The 26,311-nt window shown below is 49.0% G+C and overlaps 2 protein-coding genes across 2 annotated transcripts in view; one reads left to right on the top strand and one right to left on the bottom strand.

Moving 5' to 3' along the window:
• Positions 1-1,563: 1,563 nt before the first annotated feature.
• LOC130684212 (voltage-dependent N-type calcium channel subunit alpha-1B-like) lies at positions 1,564-25,252 on the bottom strand. The gene is made up of 8 exons (XM_057504345.1): positions 25,032-25,252; positions 24,651-24,930; positions 24,246-24,571; positions 14,207-14,324; positions 13,963-14,079; positions 5,931-6,144; positions 5,420-5,657; positions 1,564-5,063 (listed from the first exon to the last, which is right to left on the bottom strand). The coding sequence occupies exons 1-7, from the start codon at positions 25,250-25,252 to the stop codon at positions 5,566-5,568; spliced, it is 1,368 nt and encodes a 455-aa protein (XP_057360328.1). The 3' UTR covers positions 1,564-5,063; positions 5,420-5,565.
• The window catches only part of PARD6G (par-6 family cell polarity regulator gamma), a 59,554-nt gene continuing 58,357 nt past the window's right edge, over positions 25,115-26,311 (top strand). The window contains exon 1 of the mRNA XM_036883994.2: positions 25,115-25,322. Coding sequence (XP_036739889.2) covers positions 25,251-25,322 — 72 coding nt within the window. The 5' untranslated portion in view covers positions 25,115-25,250. The remainder of the gene's footprint in view (positions 25,323-26,311) is intronic.

Here is a 26,311-nt window from a genome sequence, read left to right as displayed (position 1 = left end):
AGAGGGTATTACCAATGAAATAGCTCAGGCAGAGAAAGACAAATACCAAATGATTTCCCTCAGTTGTGGAGTATAACAATGAAGCAAAACTGAAGGAACAAAATAGCAGCAGACTCACAGAACCCAGGAAGGGACTAGTGGTTGCCAAAGGGGAGGGGTGGGGGAGGGTGGGTGGGGAGGGAGGGAGAAGGGGATTGAGGGGTATCAAGACTGGTGCACATGGTGTGTGTGGGGTCACAGGGAAGACAGTGTAGCTCAGAGAAGACAAATAGGGACTCTGTGGCATCTTACTACACTGATGGACTGTGACTGCAATGGGGTATGGGGGGGACTGGATAATATGGGTGAATGTAATAACCACATTGCTTTTCTTGTGAAACCTTCATATGGTGTATATCAATGATACCTTAATTAAAAAAAAAAGTAAGAAACCTATTGCACCAAACTGGAAACCTAGAGAAAATGCGTTATTTCCAGTAAAACGTCGTATCAACAAAATGGGCCCTAAAATAAGGAAAACGCAAGCAGACCAATTAGCCATCCAGGGACCTCTCACCCTGCCTGGACTTCCCTCTCCCAGGACAGGGAAGGAACACGGACAGAGCTAAGCAGCAGCCACCCTAAGACCTGGCCCCACCCAGGACCCTCATCTCCTCAGGCCATGCCCTGCCCAGTGGGGACACCATGTGGAGGGAGTCTTGGGAATTGCTAATTCTGGTGGGTCTGCTGGGACTTTTTTAATTTCAAGGGCATGGAAATACTAGAGAAGTAAAATAAACTAATTATCTTTTATAAACTATAGAAATTAATTAATACTCACAAGAGGCGAGTTTAAGATCAGGCTTGGGCCTGGCAGGTCCCAGCGGTCACACTCTTGCAGTGCGACCTGGCCCCTCTCCACCCTCACCCTGCTAAGTGCCTTTGGGGCGGCCCCTTTCACAAGCACGGTCTCTATCACTGCATCCTGGGCCTCCAGCAGCTCCAGGCTGACACCCACTCATCATCCATTCTTCAGGGAGGGTTTCTCCTTCCCTGGGATTTAAATGCCTTTGGCCTGGCTTGTTCACATTCTCATCCCTGGACCCATCAGAGCACCCAGAGGATGGAACGTGGGGTTATCTAGACTGGGATCATAAGCCCATCTTCCACGTGGGTGAAACATGGGGTCTGCTCTCTAGAAATGCTTGTAGTGGATCCCTAACCTTCACCCAAACCCTGACCCTGAGCCTGCACCGTCCTAACCCTAATCCATTCAATCCCAACTATAACTCCATATCAGAAGGGACTAAAGAATTTATACCCAATTCCAATCCCTTTTTCTAGTGTAACCAGAACCATAAATTACATTTTTATCTGAACCCTCAGCCTATTTAATCATCTTTTCTAAATAAGCTCTAAGTGTAAACTGAATAAAACCCTAACTCTGATACCCACATAGCCTTACACTGTCTTTGCTTATTAGACAAACCTTTTGCTTAAACCCAACCCTAAGCTCTAATTCTTAACCCTAACCCTAACCCCAACCTCAGCTCAAAGCCTAACTCTAACCCATCCTGTCTCACGCTTACCTAACTCCTAAGCACTAACCCATCCGAACACTTACAGCCAGGCAGAACTTCAGCCAATACCTGCTGGATCCCAGCCTTAACGCCCCCCCAACTGTATTCAATTCCTAATTCAAGCATGACCACAGCTCTTGTGAAGCCTCACCGTGACTCCTCCTGCCACATGTACATGCTGACCCTCACCCTGATTCATGCTCATGTCACCAGAAGGCCAAGAACAAGTCACATAAGTCCGTTTCCTTCCCAGCCCTCCTCGCTGTGCACCCACGTGCCAGCCAGCACACATGGCCTCACCCCCCAGTGCTCACCCGCCTCTGAATCCAGCACCCCTCGAATATACCACCCAGCAGCAGGATGGGGTTTTGTTTTTGATTTTTTGCTAAGTTTTATTTTAATCCAAGGACTGCTTCATACAAAATGTCATTGTAGAAACAATAGCAGAATCCAAAGTTTGGCTGATAAATGTTACTCAGGCAGCACTAGTCAATCACAGAATTTTTTTTGAAGCAAGTCCCAGCTGTGTTGCAGGGTTGGGACTTCTTCCTTTTTTTTTTTTTTAACACTGTTGTTAAAAATAGTTTTGCAGCAAACTTTTGATTTATATCAAATAAAATTAAAAATTAACAAATGAATACAATGTATCAAAAAGTACGAAGATACACATTTTCATGCACATACTTGTATATATGTATATATTTTACATGCACACATAACTTGCTCAAACTACAGCCACTGTTTGGTTCCAGATGCAGACAACTTGTTGATGCATTTAAAATTTGGTAACTCACTGTGAGATTTCAGAGGAAACGTGATAGCTAAGAAGAGACAATACAGAAACAAAACCCAGAGTCAGGAAAACAAGACATGGTGTCTCCTCCCCCACTCTCTGTCATCTTCACTGATCCCAGCGTCTAGAAGAGTCCAGACAATCCAGTGAGGCTCTGAGTCTAGAAAAGTGGATTTCCCACCCAAAATGGCCTGGGAGTCAGCTGTGGTTCTGCACAGAAAAGATACATTCAAAATAACATAGGCTGGGGAGCAGAGACAAACATCAGTATCAAAATACACATCCTTCTGTTTTGCAGCAGGAGTGCAGCAATCACATGCACCGACCTACTGGAGTGAAATACTCTGTTATCTTAAAGTCTCATAGTGTTGTGCCTTCGAGGAAAGAAAGTCTATAAAATGGTTTGGTCACAATCATGCTGAAGCTCTAGAATAGGTGGTGGCCTTGTGTGTTTTGTTGCATAGCCCTGTGGGTTTTTGGCATCCACTCACTGGACGCACTCCACACACAGACACGCACACTCACACCACACGCTGTTTCTTTAAGGAGAATCACGGGCTGAAGGCCAATGGGAGCACTCAGATGATCCATCAAAGAAGCCATCTGACACCTCAAGACATGGAGGACACAGCAGATCGACACGTATAAACATTTCCTGTGTGCCCCAAGTGAACAGTCTCCCCCCATTTTATGCCCAGAGTCCTAACCAGTCTTTTCCCTGTAGGAGTGGCCATGAGGCTGCATGTCGGCGGCCGGCTTTCCCGCATCATGTGCCAGAAACACTGCTGGGCTTCAGATGCCCCTCCCTGAGCCACAGTGGCTGAGTTTCTCCTTCATTGGCTGTTTCACCTTAATTTCAGCCTCATTTCAGTTGGGAGTCCCAACTGCCCACACCTGCTCAGACATGGCCCTCCCTCCTGCCCCATGCGCCCTGTCCCCAACCACCCCCACCCATCCAATCTTTCCCTCTTCTCCGGCCTTATGTAAAACTTCCTGACAACACAGATCGCGGCCCATCCCTGAGAATCAGATGGAAAACAGATTGAGTGCCCCCAGCAAGCACATGTCCTACACTGCTCTGTGGCTTCTCAGGACAGCCTTCCGTGACTGGAGGAAAGGGAGAAATGATCACCCCATTTTCAACTGCACCCACCCTCTTGGATGTCATTTATCTCAGTGTTCTCCATCGGCATCAGCCTTTTACCTGGCTGCTGTTTGAAATGGTTTCCACAAAACCCGCCCACAGTTCACACAGGCCCCACGTCACAGCCACCAGGAGCCTGGCACGAGAGCTCGGAGTCAGGCACTTGGTGGAGAGTGGCAGGAGCGAGGGGTCATCTGGGGGGCTGCCTGGACTGGATGGGAGCACATCTCCTTGTACAAGTCACACACACACATGCGTCGTGATAAGCTGAGATCTTCCTAAGGGTTTGACTTTTTTTAAGTTATGTTAACATTTCTTTCTCCATTTTTCTCCTCTGTTTTTTCTGGATCAAATAAATAGAATTGACAAGAGTGAAGGGCATTGGGATTAAAACACAAAATGAATGGCAAAAACATTTTTGTATTTGGCCCTTGCATAGCTGACAGTGTCTGGGAGAGGACAGAAAGCATTTGAGTGTATTTTTATTGTCTACTTGCTGATCAAATTATGAAGAGTGATCCCAGACGTGTGTGTTTGTGGATGCTGACAAGACCTGCACAGAGCCACGGCCGGGCTCCCAAGGTGCTGTCTGCCATCGACTCCATCCTGAGGTCTAACCAAACTTTTAGACATGGTCTGCTTCTCTGTAACACACCTTTGGATAAAGGATGCCCCCCCCACAATATTCAGACCTCCTAAAAAGGATTCCAAGCACATACACCAGATGCAGGGGTCCATCTCACAGGATTCAGACTCCCTGAATCCGGCTCATCACACGCCACCAACTCCTGTGTTGGGTCTACAGTATGAGACCCAGGAAGGCAGCACACTAGGGGATGGAGAGAGCCTCATCCCTCTGGAAAGATCATCAGTGATCCATCCAGTGTGAGAGAAGAGAGAGGAGCAGCGGGGCCTCCACCCAGCTGGCCCAGGAGACAAGGCCCCCAAGCGTCCCTGGGAGCCGTGTGGATGATAAAACTCATCAACTGGACTGTGCCTGCTGAGCAGGCGTGTGGCAGTGGCGGCCATGGTGCAGCTAGCACCAGTGGTCTTGGTCTGGGTGGTGGTAGCTGTGTCGTACCCGGCCACCAGAGCTGAGCCCCAGAGTACAGTGGTAGCCGTTGGGCACACGGCGGAGGGGATGGGACTGGGAGGTCAGGGAGGACACGTAGGAAGTCCGGGAGGAGCAGCCTGAGTTGGTGGCCACAGCCTCCTCGAAGGTGAGTGTGTCCTCAGGCTGGGTGTGGGCAGTGGCCTCACTGTCCAGACGCTGTCCCAGGTAAGGATCAGAGCCTATTCGAGAGCCAGGGGCCAGGGGCTGGCTAAGGGTGTCTCTCTGGAGCAGGGCGTTGTGTTCAGAAAGGCCACGGCTAAGCCGACCAGGGGAGAAGGCAGGGAGGCTTGTCTGAGCCCCAGCAAAGTGGACAGGGGAGGAGTTGGCCATCTTGTAGGTGATACTGGGACGGGGGGTCAGCAGGGTCTGGGGGAGCTGCCTCTGCCCACCATGGCCAGGGGTGCCAGCACCAGATGTTGACAGCAAGGGGCTCCCATTCACTGAACCACTACCCTAAAAGAAAATGGAACAGAGAAAAATCAAAATCAAAGGACCTGATCAAACAGAGCACAGTAAAGATGAGAGTCTCGGAGGTGGGGGTTGAGGGGCATAGAAGAGAGGTGGGCTGGACCCAGGGCAGCCCAGGAGGGGAACAGGCAGGATGTGGGGAGTGGGAAGGCAGATGGCATAAGTTAGGGACAGGACGGCGACCAGGGGATGGCAGGTGATGGGAAGAGCCCGGGAAGAGGAGAGATGGCATGGTCCAGGGAGGGAGAGCACAGACCTGGCTGGGAGCAAGGACATGAGCGTCGGGTTGCAAAGGTGAAGGAGGGCCATGAGGAAGGGCTGCCTCGGCCACCCAGTCTCACCTGTCTCAGGGGTCCTGGCTCCTGACCGGCCATTGGTGAAGTAGGGTGGCTGCTGAGAGAGGGCTTGGGCTGTGGGGGCTCGCGGCCCCCAAAGCAGTCACATGAGTAGAAGCGCTGCTTCTCGGAGGAGGAAGATGCCTCCGCTCCTAGGACCGGCCACGCTCCTGCCTGCGCTCCCTCCGGCAGCCCACAGGCCCCTCTCCCTGGGGTGGCCCTGGGCCCGCAGTGCTGCTGGGTGCTGGCCCAAGGAAAGGAGACATCAGGCAGTCAGGCCAGCAGGGAGACAGGCCTTCCACCCAACACCCAGACCCTCCAGAGCCAGCAGGGAGACCCGGGGAAGAACGGAGGGTGGGGGGGGAGGCAATCTTGCCTGGTACCCAGGCCCAGGACTCACTGCTTCCTATGCAGGGCAGATTGTCCGGGGTTGTGAGATACAGAAAGAAAGAGGGTCCCCCATGGGCTCAGACCCCAGACCCAGGCCACAGCCACATGAAGGATCTCTTGCACGCACCACCATCCGTGTCTGCAGACAAGCTGGGCCCCTTCTCCAGGGACCTCTGCTTCCTGTCCCTGCGGCGATGGCAGCTGTGGTGGTGGTGGTGGTGGGAAGCAGCCTGGGTGGCTCGTGCACGGTCCAGGGTGGCATTGCAGAGATGAGCCACACGGGGGCGCTGGGGAGCCAGCGTGGAGATGGAGCGCTTCACGGGGCTGGCATCTGGGGGCAGCTGCAGGAGTGGACAGGGCAGGTGCACAGCCTGACAGTGGGAACTAGAAGACCCTGGCCCATGGGGTCCAGGGTCCTCAGGAAGCTACACTGAGGGACCAGGGTCCGGTAGCCATCAGGCCTGCCCCTTTTCCTGGAAAGTTCTTCCCCACCTGAGACCCAGCCTTTCTGCAAGAGCACTCTGCACAAAGTGCTGTTTCTGTAAGTGTCCATCTCCCACACCTGGTGCGGCCCGGGTGGCCCACTTGCATCTATGTCCCTAAAAGACAGGGAGGATGCCAGGAGGAAGGAGGCTGTTGGCCTGAATGGAAAAACCCAGGTGGGGGGCCCAGAGATCCCTCAGTGGCTACAGTGTGATGGCTCTGCCAGTCCATCTGTGCATCCAGCAGGACCATGAGGCTGCTCCCCTGGGGCTGAAATCAGGACATGTGGGAACAGGTCCTCTGAGTAGAGCTCGCCCACAGCCACTGCTCAGTGCCAAGCACCAAGGGAAAGAAGAAGATGATTCTGGGGAAAAGACGGCAGCGTAAGAAGGCAAGGCAGAAACCTCCCTCCAAATTCACATAAAACACAAAAATACACCAAATACAACAAAACCTCAAAATGACCTGAAGACTGCAGAACTGACCGCCTACATCTGGGGAAGAAGAGAGGACTCCACAGAAAGGGTAAAGTGGCCAAGCTGAGACCCAGCAGGACCCAAGCCCTCCCCGAACCCCAGCCCCCAGGTGGGAGGAAGAGAAAAGGAGCAGGAAGGGAGTGGGAGCCCAGAACCGCTGAACCCCTGGCGGTCTGCTCCAGGAACACAATGAACCCACATTATATGGAGCTCTGGTGATTCGTGGGGCCGGACAATAAAGTCATGCAGAACACTTGGGGAGGCTGAGATTTCAGCCTCTTGTGGGGAACAGGAATACCTTACCAAACCCTCCCCCCAAGACAAAAGCAAAGAGAGCAGTTTGAAAGACTTCCCAGCAGCAAGAGGGGTGCCAGAGGGGCGAGGATTGCACAGAGCTCTCTGCTCAGGAGAAATATCAGGTGGATGATACCTCCCCAACCTGCCCTCAGCCCAACAGGCTAGGAACTCTCCGGAGCTTCAGACACTCCATCCTTGCTGGCAACACAGCCCCAAGGCCCCCCACTGTGGGGCATGGTCTGCCAGCTGGCAGTGAAACCAAACTTTGCTCCCAAGTAGACAGAGGGAGACCCTTCCAGCCTTCTCAGGCCTGTTTTGGGGTAGCCAGGGAAGTACCTGCAGGAGCCAGCCCTGGGAGCTCCCTCCTCCCTGCAGGTGCTGGCCCATCTCACCTGTGGCCCCCACCACTGCTGCAGGCTGTCAGGGGAGGGTAGTTCTGCCCACAGCTACTCCAGGGGCACAGCCCCAAGTATTCTCCCTGCTCCCCCAATCAGCTGACCGCCCACATAACCCCTCTGAAATCAGATCACTACAAGCCAGACAGAAAGGTGCCCTGCCCATTGCACGCCAACAGCTCCTGCACAGAAAATTGAGCTTCTGAGCACTAGAGGGCGCCTCCTACACAAAGTTATTGTTGCACAGGAAACACTAAAAAAAATGAAGAGGCAGAGGAACTTGGTCCAAACAAAACTACAAGACAAAACACCAGAAAAAGTGTTGAGTGAAACTGAAGTCACCAATCTTCCTGATAAAGACTTCAAAGTAAAAGTCATAAACATATTCACAGATCTACAGAAAAATATTCAAGATCTCAGGGAAGACCTCAACAAAAAGACAGTAGACCTCCAAAAAAGTCACTCAGAGCTGAAGAATACAGTATCTCAAATGAAAAATACAATGGAGGGAGTTAATAGCAGGCTTACACAGGCTGAAGAGGTTGTAGGTGATGTGGAAATTAGGGAGAAAGAAAACAATGAAGCCAAAAAACAGAGAGAGAAAAGGATTTCTAGGAATGAAAGAATAATAAGAGAGCTGTGAGACCAATTCAAACAGAACAATATGAGCATTACAGGGGTACCAGAAGAAGAAGAGAGAGACAAAGGGATAGAAAGTCTCTTTGAGGAAATAATTGTTGAAAACTTTCCCAGTCTGGGGAAGGAAATGGACACTTAGTTCATGGAAGCACAAAAATCACCAACAAAAGGAACCCTAGGAAGACAACACCAAGACATATAATAATTAAAATGCAAAGATCAAGGACAAGGAGAGAGTACTGAAAGCAGCCAGAGAGAGAAAAAAATCATGTATAAGGGAAAGCCCATCAGGCTATCAGCAAATGTTTCAGCAGAAACTTTACAGGCCAGAAGGGAATGGCATGATATATTTAATGCGATGAAACAGAAGGCCTCCAACCAAGAAAACTCCACCAGGCAAGATTATCACTTAAATTTGAAGCAGGGATTTTAAAATGTCAGATAAACAAAAGTTGAAGGAATTCACCACCACTAAGCCAGCCCTACAGCATATGTTAAAGGGACTGCTATAGATGGAAGTGGTCCTAAGGCTAAATAGCTGCCACCAGAGAAAGTAAACCCACCATAAAGGTACCAGACCAATTAATTACCAAGCAAGTGCAAAATTAAATCAACTACTCACAATCAGTCAAGGGACACACAAAGAGTGCAGAATATGACACCTAATACATAAAGAGTGCAGGAGAAAAGAAAAAGAAGGGGTGAGGGGAAAGTACCTTTAGATTGTGTTTGAAATAGTGTAATAAGCGAGTTAAGTGAGACTGTTAGATAGTAAGGAAGCTGCCCTTGAACCTTTGGTAACCACATATCTAAAGCCTACAATGGCAATAAGTACACATCTATCAATAATCATCCTAAATGTAAATGGACGAAATGCACCAAAAAGACATAGAAGGGCAGAATGGATAAAAAAAAAAAAAAACAGGACCTGTCTATATGCTGACAACAAGAGACTCATTTCAGACCCAAAGACATACACAGACTGAAAGTGAAGAGATGGAAAAATATATTTCATGCAAACATTAGGGAGAAAAAAGCAGGAGTTGCAGTACTTGTATCAGACAAAATAGACGTCAAAACAAAGAAAGTAACAAGAGACAAAGACAGACGTTACATAATGATAAAGGGTTCAGTCCAACAAGAGAATATAACCATTATAAATATCTATGCCCCCAACATACAAGCATCTACATATGTGAAACAAATAATGACAGAATTAAAGGGAAAACTAGAATGTAATGCATTCACTTTAGGAGACTTCAACACACCACTCACTCCAAAGAACAGATCCACCAGACAGAAAATAAGTAAGGACACAGAGGCACTGAACAACACACTAGAACAGATGGACTTAATGGACATCTACAGAACACTCCTCCCAAAAGCAGCAGGATACATACTCTTCTCAAGTACACAAGGAACATTTTCTGGAAAAGAACACATACTGGGACACATACCAGAGCCTCAATAAATTTAAAAAGATTGAAATTGTATCAAGCAGCATCTCAGACTACAGGGGTATGAAACTAGAAATAAATTATGCAAAGAAAACAAAAAAGCCCACAAACACACAACATGCTCACAAATAATCAATGGATCAATGACCAAAAAAAACAGAGATCAAGCAATGTTTAGAGACTAAAGACAACAATAATTCAACAACACAAAATCTGTGGTATGCAGCAAAGGCCGTGCTAAGAGGGAAGTATACTGCAATACAGGTCCAACTCAGGAGAGAAGAACAATCCCAAATGAACAGTCTAAACTTATAATTAATGAAACTAGAAAAGGAAGAACAAATGAGGCCCAAAGTCAGTAGAAGGAGGGACATAATAAAGATTAAAGCAGAAATAAATAAAATTGAGAAGAATAAAACAACAGAAAGAATCAACGGAAGCAGGAGCTGGTTCTGTGAGAAAATAAACAAAATCGATAAACCCCTAGCCAGACTTTTCAAGAAAAAAAGAGTCTACACACATACACAGAATCAAAAATGAGAAAGGAAAAATTACTATGGACACCACAGAAATACAAAGAATTATGAAAGAATACTATGAACAATGATATGCTAAAAAACTGGATACCCTAGAAGAAATGGACATCTTTCTACAAAAATACAACCTACAAAGGCTAACCAAGGAAGAAACAGAAAACCTGAATAAACCAATTACCAGCAAAGAAATTGAATTGGTAATCAAAAAACTACCTAAGAACAAAACCCTTGGACCAGATTGTTTCACTGCTGAATATTATCCAACATTTAATGAAGACCTAATACCCATCCTCCTTAAAGTTTTCCAAAAAGTAGAAGAGGAGGGAATACTCCCAAACTGATTCTATGAGGCCAACATCACTCTAATACCAAAACCAGGCAAAGACACCACAAAAAAAGAAAATTACAGACCAATATTCCTGATAAACATAGATGCAAAAATACTCAAAAAAATTTTAGCAAACTGAATTCAATATTACATCAAAAAGATCGTCCATCATGATCAAGTGGGATTCATCCCAGGAATGGAAGCATGATACAACATTCGAAAATGCATCAACAACATCCATCACATCAAGAAAAAGAAGGACAAAAACCACATGATCATCTCCATAGATGCTGAAAAAGCTTTCAACAAAATTCAACACCCATTCATGATAAAAACTCTCCACAAGATGGGTATAGAGGGCAATTACCTCAACATAATAAAGGCCATATATGACAAACCCACAGTCAACATTATACTTAACAGCGAGAAGCTTAAAGCTTTTCCCCTAAGATCGGGAACAAGACAAGGATGCCCACTCTCCTCACTGTTATTCACCATAGTACTGGAGGTCCTAGCCATGGCAGTCAGACAAAACAAAGAAATACAAGGCATCCAGATTGGCAAGGAAGAAGGTAAACTGACACTGTTTGCATGATAAATGACACTGTACATAAAAAAAACCCTCAGGAATCGACTCCAAAACTACTAGATAAAATATCTGAATTCATTAAAGCTGCGGGATACAAAATTAATACACAGAAACCTGTTGCATTGCTATATACTAACAATGAGCTAGCAGAAAGAGAAATCAGAAGAATAATTCCATTCACAATTGCATCAAAAAGAATAAAATATCTAGGAATAGACCTAACCAAGGAAGTGAAAGACTTATACTCTGAAAACAAGACACTCATGAAAGAAATTAAAGAAGATACCAGTTAATGGAAACACATCCCATGCTCATGGGTAGGAAGAATTAAAATTGTCAAAATGGCCATCCTGCCTAAAGCAATCTACAGATTAAATGCAATCCCTATCAAAATACCAATAGCAAACTTCAATGAGCTAGAGCAAAATAGTTTTAAAATTCATATGGAACCACAAAAGACCTCAAATAACCAAAGCAATCCGGAGAAGGAAGAATAAAGTGGGGGGAATGACACTCCCTGACTTCAAGCTCTACTAAAAAGCCACAGTAATCAAGACAATTTGGTACTGGCACAAGAACAGACCCATAGACCAATGGAACAGACTAGAGAGCCCAGATATAAACCCAAACATATATGGTCAATTGATATATGATAAAGGAGCCATGGATGTACAGTGGGGAAATGACAGCCTCCTCAACAGCTAATGTTGGCAAAACTGGACAGCTACATGCAAGAGAATGAAACTGGATTATTGCCTAACACCATACACAAAAGTAAACTCAAAATGGATCGAAGCCGTGAATATAAGTCATGAAACCATAAAACTCTTAGAAAAAAACATAGGCAAAAATCTCTTGGACATAAATATGAGAAATTTCTTCATGAACATATCTCCCAGGGCAAGGGAAACAAAATAAAAAATGAACAAGTGGGACTCTGTCAAACTGAAAAGCTTCTGTACAGCAAAGTACACCATCAATAGAACAAAAAGGTACCCTACAGAATGGGAGAATATATTCATAAATGACATATCAAATAAGGGGTTGACATAAAAAATATATAAAGAGCTCATGCACCTCAACAAACAAAAAGCTAAGAAGCCAATTAAAAAATGGGCAGAGGAGCTGAACAGACACTTCTCCAAAGAAGAAATTCAGATGGGCAACAGGCACATGAAAAGATGCTCCACATCCCTAATCATCAGGGAAATGCAAATTAAAACCACAATGAGATATCACCTCACACCAGTGAGGATGACTGCCATCCAAAAGACAAACAACAACAAATGTTGGTGAGGTTGTGGAGAAAGGGGAACCCTCCTACACTGCTGGTGGGAATGTCAATCAGTTCAACCATTGTGGAAAGCAGTATGGAGGTTCCTCAAAAAACTCAAAATAGAAATACCATTTGACCCAGGAATTCCACTCCTAGGAATTTACCCTAAGAAGCAGCAGCACAGTTTGAAAAAGACATGTGCACTCCTATGTTTATCGCAGCACTATTTACAGCAGCCAAGAAATGGAAGAAACTTAACTGTCCATCAATAGATGAATGGATAAAGAAGAGGTGGTACATATACACAATGGAATATTATTCAGCCATAAGAAGACAACAAATCCTACCATTTGCAACATGGATGGAGCTAGAGGGTATTATGCTCAGTGAAATAAGCCAGGTGGAGAAAGATGAGTATCAAATGATTTCACTCATCTGTGGAGTATAAGAACAAAGCAAAAACTGAAGGAACAAAACAGCAGCAGACTCACAGAACCCAAGAATGGACTAACAGTTACCAAAGGGAAAGGGACTGGGGAGGATCGGTGGGAAGGGAGGGATAAGGGGGAAAGGTGAGCATTATGATTAGAATGTATAATGTGGGGGGGGGAACACAGTGTAACACAGAGAAGACATGTAGTGATTCTATAGCATCTTACTACGCTGATGGACAGTGACTGTAATGGAGTATGGGGAGCGGACTTGATAATAGGGGGAGTCTAGTAACCATAATGTTGCTCATGTAATTGTACATTAACGATACCAAAAGAAAAAAGAAAGAAAGATAAAAAGGAGGGAGAAGAGGCATGGAATGGAGAAGTTGAGTGTTCACTCTAGGGAGGGGGCCGGGCCCTGACTCCACCAAGCCAGTCAGTGTGATGAACTGGAAGAGGACAGAAGCACTACCAGTGGGAGCGACAGAGGAAGAAGTTACAAGAATGAAGTCCAAATTAACTCTACAGAACCAGAAACCACAACAAAAGGAGGCAGGGACAGGGCTGGAAGAAACACACAGAGGGCTCAGGCCACTCTCGGGCTAACTGGAGCTGGCACAGTCCTGGGCAGGCCTTGAAAGTCTGAGGCACAGGCCAAGCCCCTCTCTGGCCCCTCACCTACCTGGCCAGTGAAAGCAGAGACCCCTGTCACAGCCTCGGGTCTGCAGGCCACTCACTGAGGATCAGCCCAGGAAGTACGCAAAGTCACAGCTCCCCACCCAAGGGGCCTTCCCTCTTGGTTCAATGTCCCAAAACAAGCAGGGGCAGGAGGGGACACTGCCTCCAGTGTCCAGGGAGAGAACAAGGCAGGTCATCCCCGGAACTTCTGAGGCCTCAAGGACGTGGAGGCAAAGGGTGAACCAATGTGTGAGGAGCTGGGTGTGTTCCCTGGAGGAGGGCAGCAGCTGGGGTGTTTCAGGGAGGGACAGGCTGGGCCAGGGGCATGAGGCTGGAGGCCATAGTGCCCAGAGAGGATGCCCAGCACAGGTGGGTGGCTGGCCTGGCCACACCTCTACAGACCAGCATCGCGTTCTGGGGACACCCAAAGGGGCTGACGGTATACTGGCCACCACGACACCAGGGGAAGTCCATCCCAGCCAAGCCCCCACCCGGGACACAAACCCTCCCTATGCCAGGACTCCTCACCACCCACGCCCTCCCACGACCCTGACCTTCCCAGACCACCCACCTGAGTCTCTGCCACCAGGCGAGGCATGGATGCCGCTCGGCCCTGGCTCTCCAGCCCGGGTTGGGGTTCTCCAGCAGGGCCTCTCAGGGCCATGCCCTGCATCTGGACATCCACGGCCTGGAGATACAGCAGCCTCCCAGTTACTCCTGCTCCCCAAGCCCACCCCAGCCGTGTCTCACACCCCTGTCAGTCCCTCGCCCGGCCCTCCAGCCCTGGGGGCCCCAACGGGTCTTCCTGGCTGTACTGCTGGGATTTCTGTGGAGTGGCCATGTGCCAGGGGCGTCCTCACTTCCTGGGGCGCTTTCTGGGCCTTCTGGGTGACTTGGGAAACAGATTCCTCGATGCAGCCCTCTTGGGTCTGCCTGTGGAGAGGAAAGGATGGCCCTGTCAGTTCAGCGGCCACAGAATGCCCACCCGGGGCCTGGCTACCAGGGAGCTACCGGAAACCAATACCCTTTAGGTCCATAGCTTCATAATCGGAGGCGCAGCAAGAGATGTGGACCCAATGCCAGGGCTCAGAATGGGCATAGGACAGGCGACCCTGGCCACCCATCCAGGGGAAGCCTGGGTCCACCACTTCCTTGTCTGGGGACATCTGGCTGGTTCCTCAAACTTGAACAGGGACTCACGTGTGCCACAAAGGCATTCCTTGGGCTTTTTGGCTGGTGGTGGTATTTAGTTGATGGCTTGTGCCATTTTACAGGGTTTCTCCATTTTCCTGTGTATCTCTGAAGCTGGCCCTGACCTAGGAGCTGACCCTGACGCAAATCCCTAACCCCAACCCTAGCTGTCACCTTAGTCCTACTATAACCTAAACAATTAACTCTAGGTTACACGATTACCCCTAACACCTAACCCTATCCCCTAACCCTCACCCTTAGCCCCTAACCTCTGACCCCAATAGCCAAGGCATTCATAAGAAGAAAGTGAAGATGCCAAACTCCCTGATTTCAAACTATTCTAAAAGCTATAGTATTGAAAGAGGGCAGTACCAGCTAGGTGGATGAATGGAACAGAATTGAGATTCCAGAAATAAACCCTCATACACCTGGGTAGTGAATCCATGAACAAGGAGCCCAGAAGGTACAATAAGGAAAGGACAGCCTCTCCCAGGAATGATGCTTGGAAACCTTGACAGCCACTCAAGATGAACCACACCAGGTACCACCTTACACCATACACCAAAAGTAATTAAAACACCCACCATTCTCTGTATTAAGCCCTTCCTTCCCTGGGTCCTCAAGACATACTCCCCTTAATCCCAGACCACACACAAGATGCTTTCCCTCCCTTTCCCTCCTTGGAAGATGCCTCCTGGAACATTCTGGGGGAAGTGAAACCCCTGTTGGAATGGATGCAGCAGCAGGCCCTGGGGTATCCTCCCCAGACTCAGGGCCACATCTGCACCCTGAAAGGTTGCATAGTTGTGGACATTAGAAAGTAAACCAGGACACCAAGAGAGAGGATGGGGATAGTGTGAGGGAGCCCACCAGGCCTTCCAGTTTGTCCTTGGGGTTTGTAGTGGGTCACTCTAGAGCAGTCAGATTAGGAACATATTGAAGGTGAAGGGCCTCTAGTTTAATGATGGGGCATCAAACTGGGTAATCCTGAATTCAAACCTTTCTCTTCCCTCAGGATGAGACTGGCTACCTTCTCAGCAGCCAACAGTGGTTTTTGCTCACTTTCTTCAGTGTGCTGTTGGGGGTTTCAGTGAGTAGTGAACAGTGCCTTCTGGGAAGATTTTCACCAGGTCCCACAGTGCTGGACTGGCACATATCTATCTAGAATGAAGGAACAACTCATGCCTGGCTTTGGGATTATTTTGGCTAAGAGCACAAGGGTCAGAGGGAATGGGTGCTTCCTTGATATCTGTGTTTCCAGGCCGAGTTCAGGCCATGACCCAGCATTATGCAGAAGTTGAATCAATGACATTATGTTAGAGAAGCCCACAAACAGCACAACTAGAAGTAGGGCCTGGTGGTCCACCACGAAACCATGATGAAATAAACACAAGGAAACCCATCCAGAGCATCCTCTCCTGGGAAATCCAGGTGCAACAACTTTGAACCTCGGAACTAACTGGGAGAGGCATCAGAAAGCTCACTGTGACAGCTCACAACACTTTTCTGCCATGAAGTCACAGTCAGCTATATTCACCAGCATATCCATGAAAACCTTTGTTTTGTGAGGGGAAAAAATGACCCTGAGATTTTAATCCATGCTTAAAGTGAGCTTTACAACAAGGATCATACTTTATGTTTCAGGGGCTTTTGATTGTACTTTGAATAAGCCCTTCAGGGTTTTCTACTAAAACCAGACAATGGGTTGATGTTTGCCCATCTTTTGGCTTCCCACCTGGGGCATGCATGTACTCCTGTGGACCAGTAGGCTCCACACACAACCCTTTGCACCTCAAGCAGAGCCCCTTTGTAGCATGTGAACAGATGTGAACAATGATTCCCACATGGTTCTGGAATGCAGGGAATTGGCTCAGTTCCAGCTCCCAATGTGCAGAAGTTGCTGTCTATTGACATAACTGCCAATAAGTCAGTTTGGGCATAAGAAAGATTCCACTCAACTTTAAGATGTCATTTCATTAAAAAAGCAAAAAGGGTCCTTTTAGAACTGATGTAGAGTAAAATGTGAAAAGGGGAACCTTTCCATGAGACCTGTCTTGCCAATGGGTTTCAGCCCCGGGCAAGTTCGCTATGGATTCAGTGTGTCCAAAGAAATGGACAGCAAAACATTCTTTAGGGTGAAAGGGTTTATTACCCAGCTTGTTCTCCCGGCTGTAGGTCGAGCACTAGCGTCTCTGCCTCTGCCCAGAGCACTGGGCCGAGCTCTCCGTACAGCACAATAATAGCTCATTGCCTACAGGTATGGAAGCGGTAGCCTAGCAACAGGCCAGTTACATCATCAGGTGGTTTAAGTTCAGTGAGGATCCTGGCCATAGGAACCCCAACTTCCCCACAGACCATATGATGACAAAGTGTAAAAGCTTTAGTATTCTGCCTGTTCCTTGTTTCAACTGAAATAATCTCATTTCTTCTCTTGCCTCCTCCAGAAAATATATTAAAAAGCATTGCACATGCAGAAGTGCACTGATTCAAATATCGTAGTAACACTTTCCTATTCTTAAACAAAAACATACCTGAGAAAATGTTTTCTTAGGAAATATTTATCAGTAATAGATGTTTGATCATAGAACTGCTCCTTTTTCACTTAAACCCCACCTCTACAGATTACAGTCTTAATGACCAGTTAACATTCTTTTACACCTAAGTGTCTTGTGCAAAGCAAAAGTCCAGTAATGAGATTTCAGTGCCATTTCATTTTATGTATGTAGATGTGTCATTGAAGACCATTCTTTATAAAATGAGGCACATAGTTCACCATTTCTTTTAAGTCTGAGGCACCAGATGGCAGAGCATGCCTGGCACTTATTGATCTCACAGCTGAGCTTTCCCACCTTTATCTCTGACCAAAGGACAGGGAACAAAGGCAACACAGATCTGTACACTTCAAAATGTCCACATGTATCTGCAAACCCAGGTTCTTGGAGGAGCTAAAGGTTAGGGCCCCAGGTGTCAGAAGAGGGGGCAGACAGAAAGTGACCAGAGGAAAGTGTCATGTGTTGGCAAGCAGCCGGTCAGGAGGAGGTGGTCTCCAGCCTGAGCTCGCCATCTGGCTTGGCAGAAGCAATGCTGAGTTGGGAGTGGGAGCAGCTGGCCAGGCCACCACCTGCCAAGTACCTGTGGACCAGCTCCCCGTCGGGAGCACAGACTGAACCATTATTACATTTATTTGCTTATTTACTATGATAGGCAATGTGCTCAGTGCTTTGAGTGGCTATATTCTCTCCCATTTTATTTTTTTAAAACCACTGTGTGGAGGTATGATTGACATATGAAAAGTTGTACATAGTTAATATATGAAACCTGCTGAGTTTGGAGATAGCTTCATACCAATGAAGCCATAAACACAGATACATCACCTCCAAAATTTCATCCCACCCTATCAATGTATTTGTCATTGTTATCATCAAGATCTTGTGTGCGGTAAGAACGCTTAACATAAGATCAGTTCTCTCAGATTTTACCTATAGCATCCAGCATTGTCAACTAGAGGCTAGTTCATCTCACAGAACTGAAACTGGCACCCTTTGACCAGCCATTTCCACTGCCCACGGGACACAGAGGGGTGACGTGATGCTTTGCATCCTCACAGTTGGGGTGTAGCAGAGCCTTGGCATCTTCCTGCTTTGTCCAGACCTAAATGCTGGGCGCTGACTACTCTGCAACTGGCCACAGCCCTCACACATGCTACATGTAAACCCTCTCCCCAAGTTCACCCATGGATCACCGAGACCCTTGCCCCATGGACCCCCCTCTGCCTACTTTTTCCCAGTCTTCTCCCTTTGAAATGCCCCTCCTTGTCCTCCCACTGCAAAAGTTGCTGGGACAGAAAAGGTGAGACCTTTCCAACTGTTACAGCAGTAGCATACACGGAGGTGCTCCCTGGCATGGGCATTCTGCAACTCACTGCTTTCAACACATTCAGTCCTCATTTCACAGATAAGGAAACCAGAGCAGGGAGGTGGAGTAATGTCTCCAATCTCACACACCACATGCAGCCCAGATGTCCTTAACCTGAGCCTCCCCTACAGGAAGATTCTGGTTTTAGCACCCAAAACGCAGCAGCAGCCCATAGCTGCTCTGGGAGACACTGCCGCCCCTTCCAGAATACCCTCGAGACCAAAAGGACCTTAACTAATCTAAGAGGTACTTCAACTTCTTCTGAAAAAAGATCCTTTCAGGTTCCTGAGGATAGGTAGGTAGGAGAGCCCAGGTAATAGATGAGGCAGCAGCAACTGCCAGGTTGGAAAAGTGGGAGAAGGGGCAGCTTAAGGAAGGACCAGAGGACGTGTGGCTTGGAAGGAAGAACATGTGGGCCTTTCAAAGCCCCTTCTTCCACTAAAGCATGACTTTGGGCAAGTCCAAAGCAATATTAAGACTCTACAGTGAATAGATGAAAAAGGTTTACACGCTACCCAAGGCCAAGTGCCAGTCAACATTTGCAGAAGGGAAGACAATATAAAAATCAATAGGTCTGCTTTTGAGGTTTGGGGGGCAGACACCAGCAGTGCCCTCTCCAACACATCTCCATGCCCAGAAGTAGACTCTCCAAGGGCTATATTGGAAATTTGTGGACAGTATCTGTCATTTTTCTCCACAAAGAACTGGGTCAAGTCTCCTGACCAGCAGGGCACAGGGTCTACAGGCTGGTGGTTGGGAAAGATTGGTGTTCTGGGAGGTCACTGCGGCTGATGGAGGCCCCCAGCTTCAAGTGCACATAGGCACAGGGATTGGTCAGGAGTCACATAGGATCCTTTTGCAAAGCAACGCCCATCCACTGAGCTGTCACTTCAACAGGGTTCTGACAACAGAAACCATGCTCATGGCAGAGATTTTTTTTTTATATCATTAATATACAATCACATGAGCAACATTGTGGTTACTAGATTCCCCCCATTATCAAGTCCCCACCACATACCCCATTACAGTCACTGTCCATCAGTGTAGTAAGATGCTACTGAGTCACTACTTGTCTTCTCTGTGCTGTACTGCCTTCCCCATGACCACCCCCTATGTTATGTGTGCTAATCGTAATGCCCCTTATTTCCCTTCTCCCTCCCTTCCCACCCACCCCCTCCAGTCCCTTTCCTTTGGCAACTGTTAGCTCATTATTGGATGCTGTGACTCTGCTTCTATTTTGTTCCTTCAGTTTTTGCTTTGTTCTTATGCTCCACAGATGAGTGAAATCATTTGGCACTTGTCTTTCTCCGCCTGGCTTATTTCACACAGCATAATACCCTCTAGCTCCATCCATGTTGTTGCAAATAGTAAGATTTGTTTTCTTCTTATGGCTGAATAGTATTCCATTGTGTATATGTACCACATCTTCTTTATCCATTCATCTACCGATGGACACTTAGGTTGCTTCCGTATCTTGGCTACTGTAAATACTGCTGCAATAAACATAGCGGTACATATATCTTTTTGAAACTGGGATCCTACATTCTTAGGGTAAATTCCTAGGAGTGGAATTCCTGGGACAAATGGTATTTCTATTTTTAGTTTTTTGAGGAATCTCTATACTGCTTTCCACAGTGGTTGAACTAGTTTACATTCCCACCAACAGTGTAGGAGGGTTCCCCCTTTCTCCACATCCTCACCAACATTTGTTGTTCCTAGTCTTTTCTATGTTGGCCATCCTAACTGGTGTGAAGTGATACCTCATTGTGGTTTTGATTTTCATTTCCCTGATAATTAGCGATGTGGAGCATCTTTTCATGGGTCTGTTGGCCATCTGAATTTCTTCTTGGGAGAAGTGCCTGTTCATGTCCCCTGCCCATTTTTTAATAGGGTTATTTGCTTTTTGGGTGTGGAGGTGTGTGAGTTCTTTATATATTTTGGATGTTAACCCCTTGTCAGATATGTCATTTACGAATATATTCTCCCATACTGTAGGATGCCTTTTTATTCTGCTGATAATGTCCTTCGCTGTGCAGAAGCTTTTTAGCATGATGTTGTCCCATTTATTCATTTTTTTATTTTGTTTCCCTTGACTGAGGAGATGCGTTCAGAAAAAAGTTGCTTATGTTTACATTCAAGAGATTTTTGACTATGTTTTTTTCTAAGAGATTCATGGTTTCATGACTTACATTCAGGTCTTTGACTCATTTTGAGTTGACTTTTGTGTATGGGGTTTCATGGCAGAGGTTTTTTAAATGCAGAAGATGAAAAGTAAGTAAAAATAACCTGTGATTCCAATCCAAGAGCTACCCACCAGTGACCTACTGATAGGTCTCCTTGCAGCATCAGACTGAGCCACTTTGACCTGGATTTCGGATGTTGTATACCGCACACTACTGGGGTTCCTGGTGCACAACCAGGCAGCATGCTGAAGGCCTGAAGTGGGGTGCCTGTGGCCAAGAGAGCCTTTGGAGGAAGTAAGATCTGAAAGGTCCTGGGCTTCGGTTTGGAAGTTTAAGGATGTGCCTTCACCAGTTCTCTGCTACTTAACAGACCCTGGAGCCTTGCCACTCAAGGAGGTCCATAAAAGCAGCTGCTGGTTCACTGCCAATCATCCCAATTTGGCTCTTTCTACCCAAGCGCCACATCAGACATTACTGGTGGGATCAAGACCGCACCTGCTAGTGGTAAAGTCAGCAGCCCCTCACCCTGGCTTTCTAGGCCCTGCTCCAGAACACAGAGGAGTGGCTGTTGGGGGGGCCATCAGCCATGAGCCATGGAAGTCAGGGAGCAGGCAAGGCCCTCCATTCCTGACTTCTAAGGATGAGGCCCCAGACACCCATTAATAGTAGACAGCAAAAGGCCCTTCAGTTTGACCAGACTAGAGGAGAGACCCACCCCACCTTGGCAGGAAGAAGGATGGGCTGGGGTCGTAGCTTCTTCTGGAAGTCAGCATTGCCTCAGGCCCCAGGCTTCCCACCCTCTGGAGTGCCGACATTTTGGGTCGAACCATTCTCTTTGGTTGAGGCTGTCCTATCCATTGTAGGATGTTTATAGCAGCCCTGGCCTCTCCTTGTCACTGACACACCCTCCAGACGTCGCCGAGTGACCCCATGGAAGAGCCGGTAATCCTGTTCTGTTTAGGCATCCCCTCCACTTATCCTGCTGCACAGACTCAGACTCTGGCCAGCCCTGGGGCTGTGCATGTGGGACGGACTCCAAGCCAAGCATCCTGGAGCAGGGGACCCCTACCTGGTAGGCAGGGGATGGTGGTGGACTGGCTGGAGTCTCTTCTCCATCACACCTGGCATCAATGAGACCTGCTCACTGCTGAGTCAACAATTCACAGAAAGCTGACATTTCTCCTCTCTATTATCAGGGTCTTTAAAACAAGTTCTGCATGTGTGTTTTTCATTATTAAATCTTTTCCTTTTTTGTTGAAACGGTCTTTAGTAGCCACATACACAGAATTTTGAGACTTCAACTGTTTCTGTCTACACCCAACTCACCCATAGGCTTGAAGCCTGAAAGAATAGTGTTCAAGTCTCAGCTAGAAACAGGCTCCACATGCCACTTGCCAGCATTCCCCGGACAACATGAGGAGAAAAGGGCATGTGCACTCTGTGTGGGTCTTGCTCAAGTGCAGACACCCTCAGGTGTCTGAAGGGGATGCGTCAAGTGTCACTAACAGTCCAGGTGCACAAATTGCCAGGCCTCAGACCTCACAAGGCTGGAGGTCTTCCTTCAAGCATGGGATTCTGCAGCTTCCAGCCTTTCCTCCCACTCTCCGAGCACTGAGTTTGCTAGGTACTCCCACCTTGCCCCTGGCACCCCCACTCACCCCTTGTCCCCCACTTCTTAAACTATCTGGGTCCGAGCTTGCCTGGAATCTCTTCTATCCACAGGAGACAACGATGTCCAGTGTCAGCAAGTGGTGATAATCAAAGGTCTCATGCGTTTAGGAGTCCCCATGAGGGAGAGTCAACACCTCTGCCTGCAGCCCACCCCTTCTTCCAAGTGTACATCTATTCACAAGTAAAAAAATTCAACCTGGAGTTTATTAAACTTTGCATTAATAAACTAATATTCCAGGTCCTTTCTTTCAGGCCAGTGGATATCCTCAACCTTCTGTCTGGAAATACTTTTCTTGAATGGGACTCTCTTGGCATTTTTGTTTTCTTAATTACTGTATTTAATCCTTGATTGCTAATTCTTTCTACATGTCTGGAACCGTGGCCAGACTGGTGTTTCTTTAGGGGCAGGGACTTTAGCTCTGTGCCTGTGCAATCATAGTTCCTGGCATGTAGCAGGATATTCACTGAAATGAAATGCCAAATAAAATTTGGATAATGCAGTTTGGCAATCTGTATTAAAGGGTTTAGAAATATGTGTACTCTATGGTCTAGTAATTGCTTTTTTCTTGGAGTCAATTCTAACAACATAATCAGTAATAATTGAACTCAAGTAACAGTAATATATAAAAGCTGAACACTGGAAACATCTTAAATATTCAATAAAACAATGATTAAAAATTATGAATATATTCATATATGCAGCTTTTAAAAACTGTATTTCTCAAGTTAACCTTAAAAATAAGTTGTTTTACCAGCAAAATTGGGCTTATTCAGGAATAGCAGAAAATTGCAATTTAAGACATAAAAGCTACGGCCAAGCCAGAGGGAAATCCAACAAAGAGGAGGAACCTTACTTTATAGGAAAGGAGGAAAGTGGGGTGGGGGGGAGGTCGCTTCCCACAAAGTCCACCAGAGGAAAGTGAGAGTTCAGGGCGACGAGTGACTGAGCTGCAGTGGGAGTTGATTTCTTGAAGGGGGTGCCCTGGGCATCTTGCCCTGTTGAGGACTGTGCTTGATGGTTCTTCCTGTTGAGGATGCTTCTGCTGGGGTCTGTGATGAGGACTCTTCCTGTAATTTACGTGAGGTGGTACGGCTCCCCTTCTAACCTCCCAGCTCCACTTGAGTGGGGCTTGCCTTTATTAATTTTCACAATAAGAACACCTCATGAAATGTTCCTTATATAACATGAGGTGAAAAAAGCAGGTTGCAAAACTGATTAAACAGCATGATCACAATTTTGTAACATATATACATATATGAAGGAAATGAAACAGAGATAAAATGTACCAAAATGTTAATAGACTCGATTGCTGAGTAGTATGACTATGGATGATTTTAACTTTTTTCTTTCACTTCTTTGTACTCCCCAGATTTCTTTCACAATGAATTTATAGTAACTTTATACTTATGTAACGTATAAATTATGATTATTTATGGCACACGTATAAAAACTTTTAAACACCTATTTATCTTCTTAATCTCATACAAATTACGCAAGGGCAAGGATTTCGGTTTCAGCAGCCACCTTCCAGAGCCCCCTAGAAAACGGTACTCCATGACAAGACTAGCAGTTGATGCCACCTTTCTCCTAAAGTGCCCTTTTTTTCTCCTGTCCTTGGAGAAGTCACCCTTTATCGGGCAGGCCTAGAAGTGTTGCTGTCCCCCTCCTTACCCTTCACTTTGACCTGTGCTAGTGTGCCTTCAAACCCAGAACCACCTGGCAGCTAGTGCAGACAGGCGGGGCCCAAGAGGTAAGGCCTCAAGTGGTTCCCATTACCCAAGACTAAAGCAAAAACCAGCCTAAATCAGCCCACTTCCCTGGCCGCCCGGTGAGGCAAAATCCTGCCATGGAGCACAAGAAGAAAGCAGGGAGCCGAGCTGGGAACTAGGTTACCTGGGCGGGTGGACGATGCTTCTTTTCTTCCTCTCGGGGTTGCTCCTACCGTGGCGCGAAGCTACCTGCAAGCAGCAACTTCGGGGGCGGGCGCGGGAACGGGTCCTCAGGAGCGGTTCGGCAAGGCGGAGGGGTGCGGTGCGTAGCGGGAGTTGCGAGGCCTGGTCCCCCCTTGGCCCGTGCGCGGTTACTGGGAGATGTGTCGGAGCAGCGCGGGTCGGGGATTGTGGTGGGTCCTTGGAGGGGCGGGTCCTCGAGGCATGGGGCGGGTTTTGGCGGGGGCGCGGGGTGGTCCTTGGGGACGGCTCAGCTGGGTGTACGGGGTGCTGAGGAGGTCAATTCTCGGGGGTGCGTGGTGGAGATGGGGCGGGTCCTTGGGGCTCGTGGGGCGGGCTCTCCCGGCACAGGGCGGGGATCGGCGGCGGGTCTTCGGAGGCGGGTCCTCGAGGCGCGGGGAGGAGCCTGTGGGTGTGAGAGGAGGGGGCGGTGGGAGTTGGCGTAGGGTCCTGGAAGAGCGGAAGGTTTGGGGAGGGTCCTCGGGGTCCGGGAGGGGGCTGGGAGCGGGTCCTCAGGCTGCAGGGCGCGGGCGGGGGGCGCTCCTCGAGGAGTGTAGCGGAGTTTGCGGTAGCGTCTTCGGGCTAGGGGCGGGACCTCGGGGGACCGGTCCTCAGGGGGCGCGGCAGGTCTTCGGGACGTGGGGCGGGGACTGGGGGCGTGTCCCCGGGGAGCCGGGACGCATCCTCGGGGCCCGGGGCGGGGAGTAAGGCGGGTCCTCGGAGGCCGGACCTGGGGCGGCGCGCGCCGGCGTCCTCGGCTCCTCCCACGCGCGGCCCCTGGGTCCCCGAGGCGCGCGGCCGGCCCAGCTCGGGCCGCCGCACTCGGAGCAGCCGGGCGGCCGAGCGAGCTCGGGCCGGGGCCGGGGCTGGGGCGCGGCGGGGGCGCCGGCCCCAGCGTCCTACTGCAGCCCCCGGAGCGAGGAGCGCGGGCCAGAACGCGGCCGGAACCATGAACCGGAGTTTCCACAAGTCTCAGACGCTGCGCTTCTTCGACTGCAGCGCGGTGGAAGTCAAGAGCAAGGTGAGCCCGCCGGCGGTCCGCGCCCCAGCCAATGAATGGGCGCCTCAGGGGCTGCGGGACGGGGGCCCGGCGCTGGCGACAACTGGGCACCGCGGTGCCCCCACAGTGCGTGGGGTCCGGCCGCCCCGCGCCCGCGCGCAGACACAAAGCGCGGCCGCTGGCGAGTCTGGCGGGGCCCGCGATCGGGGGACAAGGAGCCGGGGGCCGCGCGGCCGGGACCCTCGGCGAGAGCGACTCTTTTGTTCCACGAGCGACAGGGGCGGCGTTTCCGGGGCGACCTGCGGCTGCCTGGGGTCGTGTCCGTGGGGGATCGGGGGCCGCCGGGGAGGGCCCTGGGCCGCACCGCCTCGTTCGCTTCGGAGGAACCTCGGAACACGAAAGCGGAGTCTGGCGGCCGCGAACCCCCCAGCCGGACGCAGCCCCCGGCGCCCCAGGCCCAGACTCTGGGCGCGCCCGGACCACGGCCCCTCCCGCCGCCCGCGCCCCGCCCGGCCTGAGCGTGCCCGGACTCGCGGCGCTGTGCGCGTTTGGGGAACCGGCTGATAGGATCTGGCGGGTCTCCTCTTTGCGGGGGCGGCGGCTTCTCAGCGCCCGCTTTTGTGAGCCGGGGTTTCGGCGGTGGACCCCACGGCAGCAGGAGCTGCAGTTGCACAGGGTCCTGGAGGAGGGTCCCTTTGCCCGACTCCCTCCACCACCCCGACCCCCGACCACGAAAGCGAGGGTGAGCGGCCGGAGAGCTGGGAGAGGGGCCAAGCCGGTGGGGCTGACACCAACTCCGAGCACCCTCCCGGCCCGCTCTCGACGCAGCCGAGTCCAGAGACTGGGCTGCCCCTACCGGCCGAGGCGGGGTCCTCCTGTGTAGGATTCCCAGGGCATCCGCCAAGGATCGGGGCTTCTCTGCAACCAACCACACCAGAGTGAGTTGCAGGATCTAGTCATCATCTTGGGGGAGACAGTGTTTTCATGAATCCTCATTTTAATAAGATAGC

This window comes from Manis pentadactyla, chromosome 6 (genome assembly GCF_030020395.1).
Source record: "Manis pentadactyla isolate mManPen7 chromosome 6, mManPen7.hap1, whole genome shotgun sequence".
Lineage (NCBI taxonomy): Eukaryota > Metazoa > Chordata > Mammalia > Pholidota > Manidae > Manis > Manis pentadactyla.
The sequence above is the reverse complement of the archived record's forward strand: the minus strand, read 5'-3'. Positions and strand labels throughout refer to the sequence as shown.

What these genes read in the sequence shown, in the direction of transcription:
- LOC130684212 (XM_057504345.1), bottom strand. Translation starts at nt 25,252, where the DNA reads ATGGTTCCGGCCGCGTTCTGGCCCGCGCTCCTCGCTCCGGGGGCTGCA. An exon ending in ACTCCACAGAAATCCCAGCA is followed by an intron (nt 14,080 to 14,206) that starts GTACAGCCAGGA and finishes CTGTATCTCCAG; the next exon opens with GCCGTGGATGTCCAGATGCA. An exon ending in GCCTGGTGGCAGAGACTCAG is followed by an intron (nt 6,145 to 13,962) that starts GTGGGTGGTCTG and finishes CCACTCCTGCAG; the next exon opens with CTGCCCCCAGATGCCAGCCC.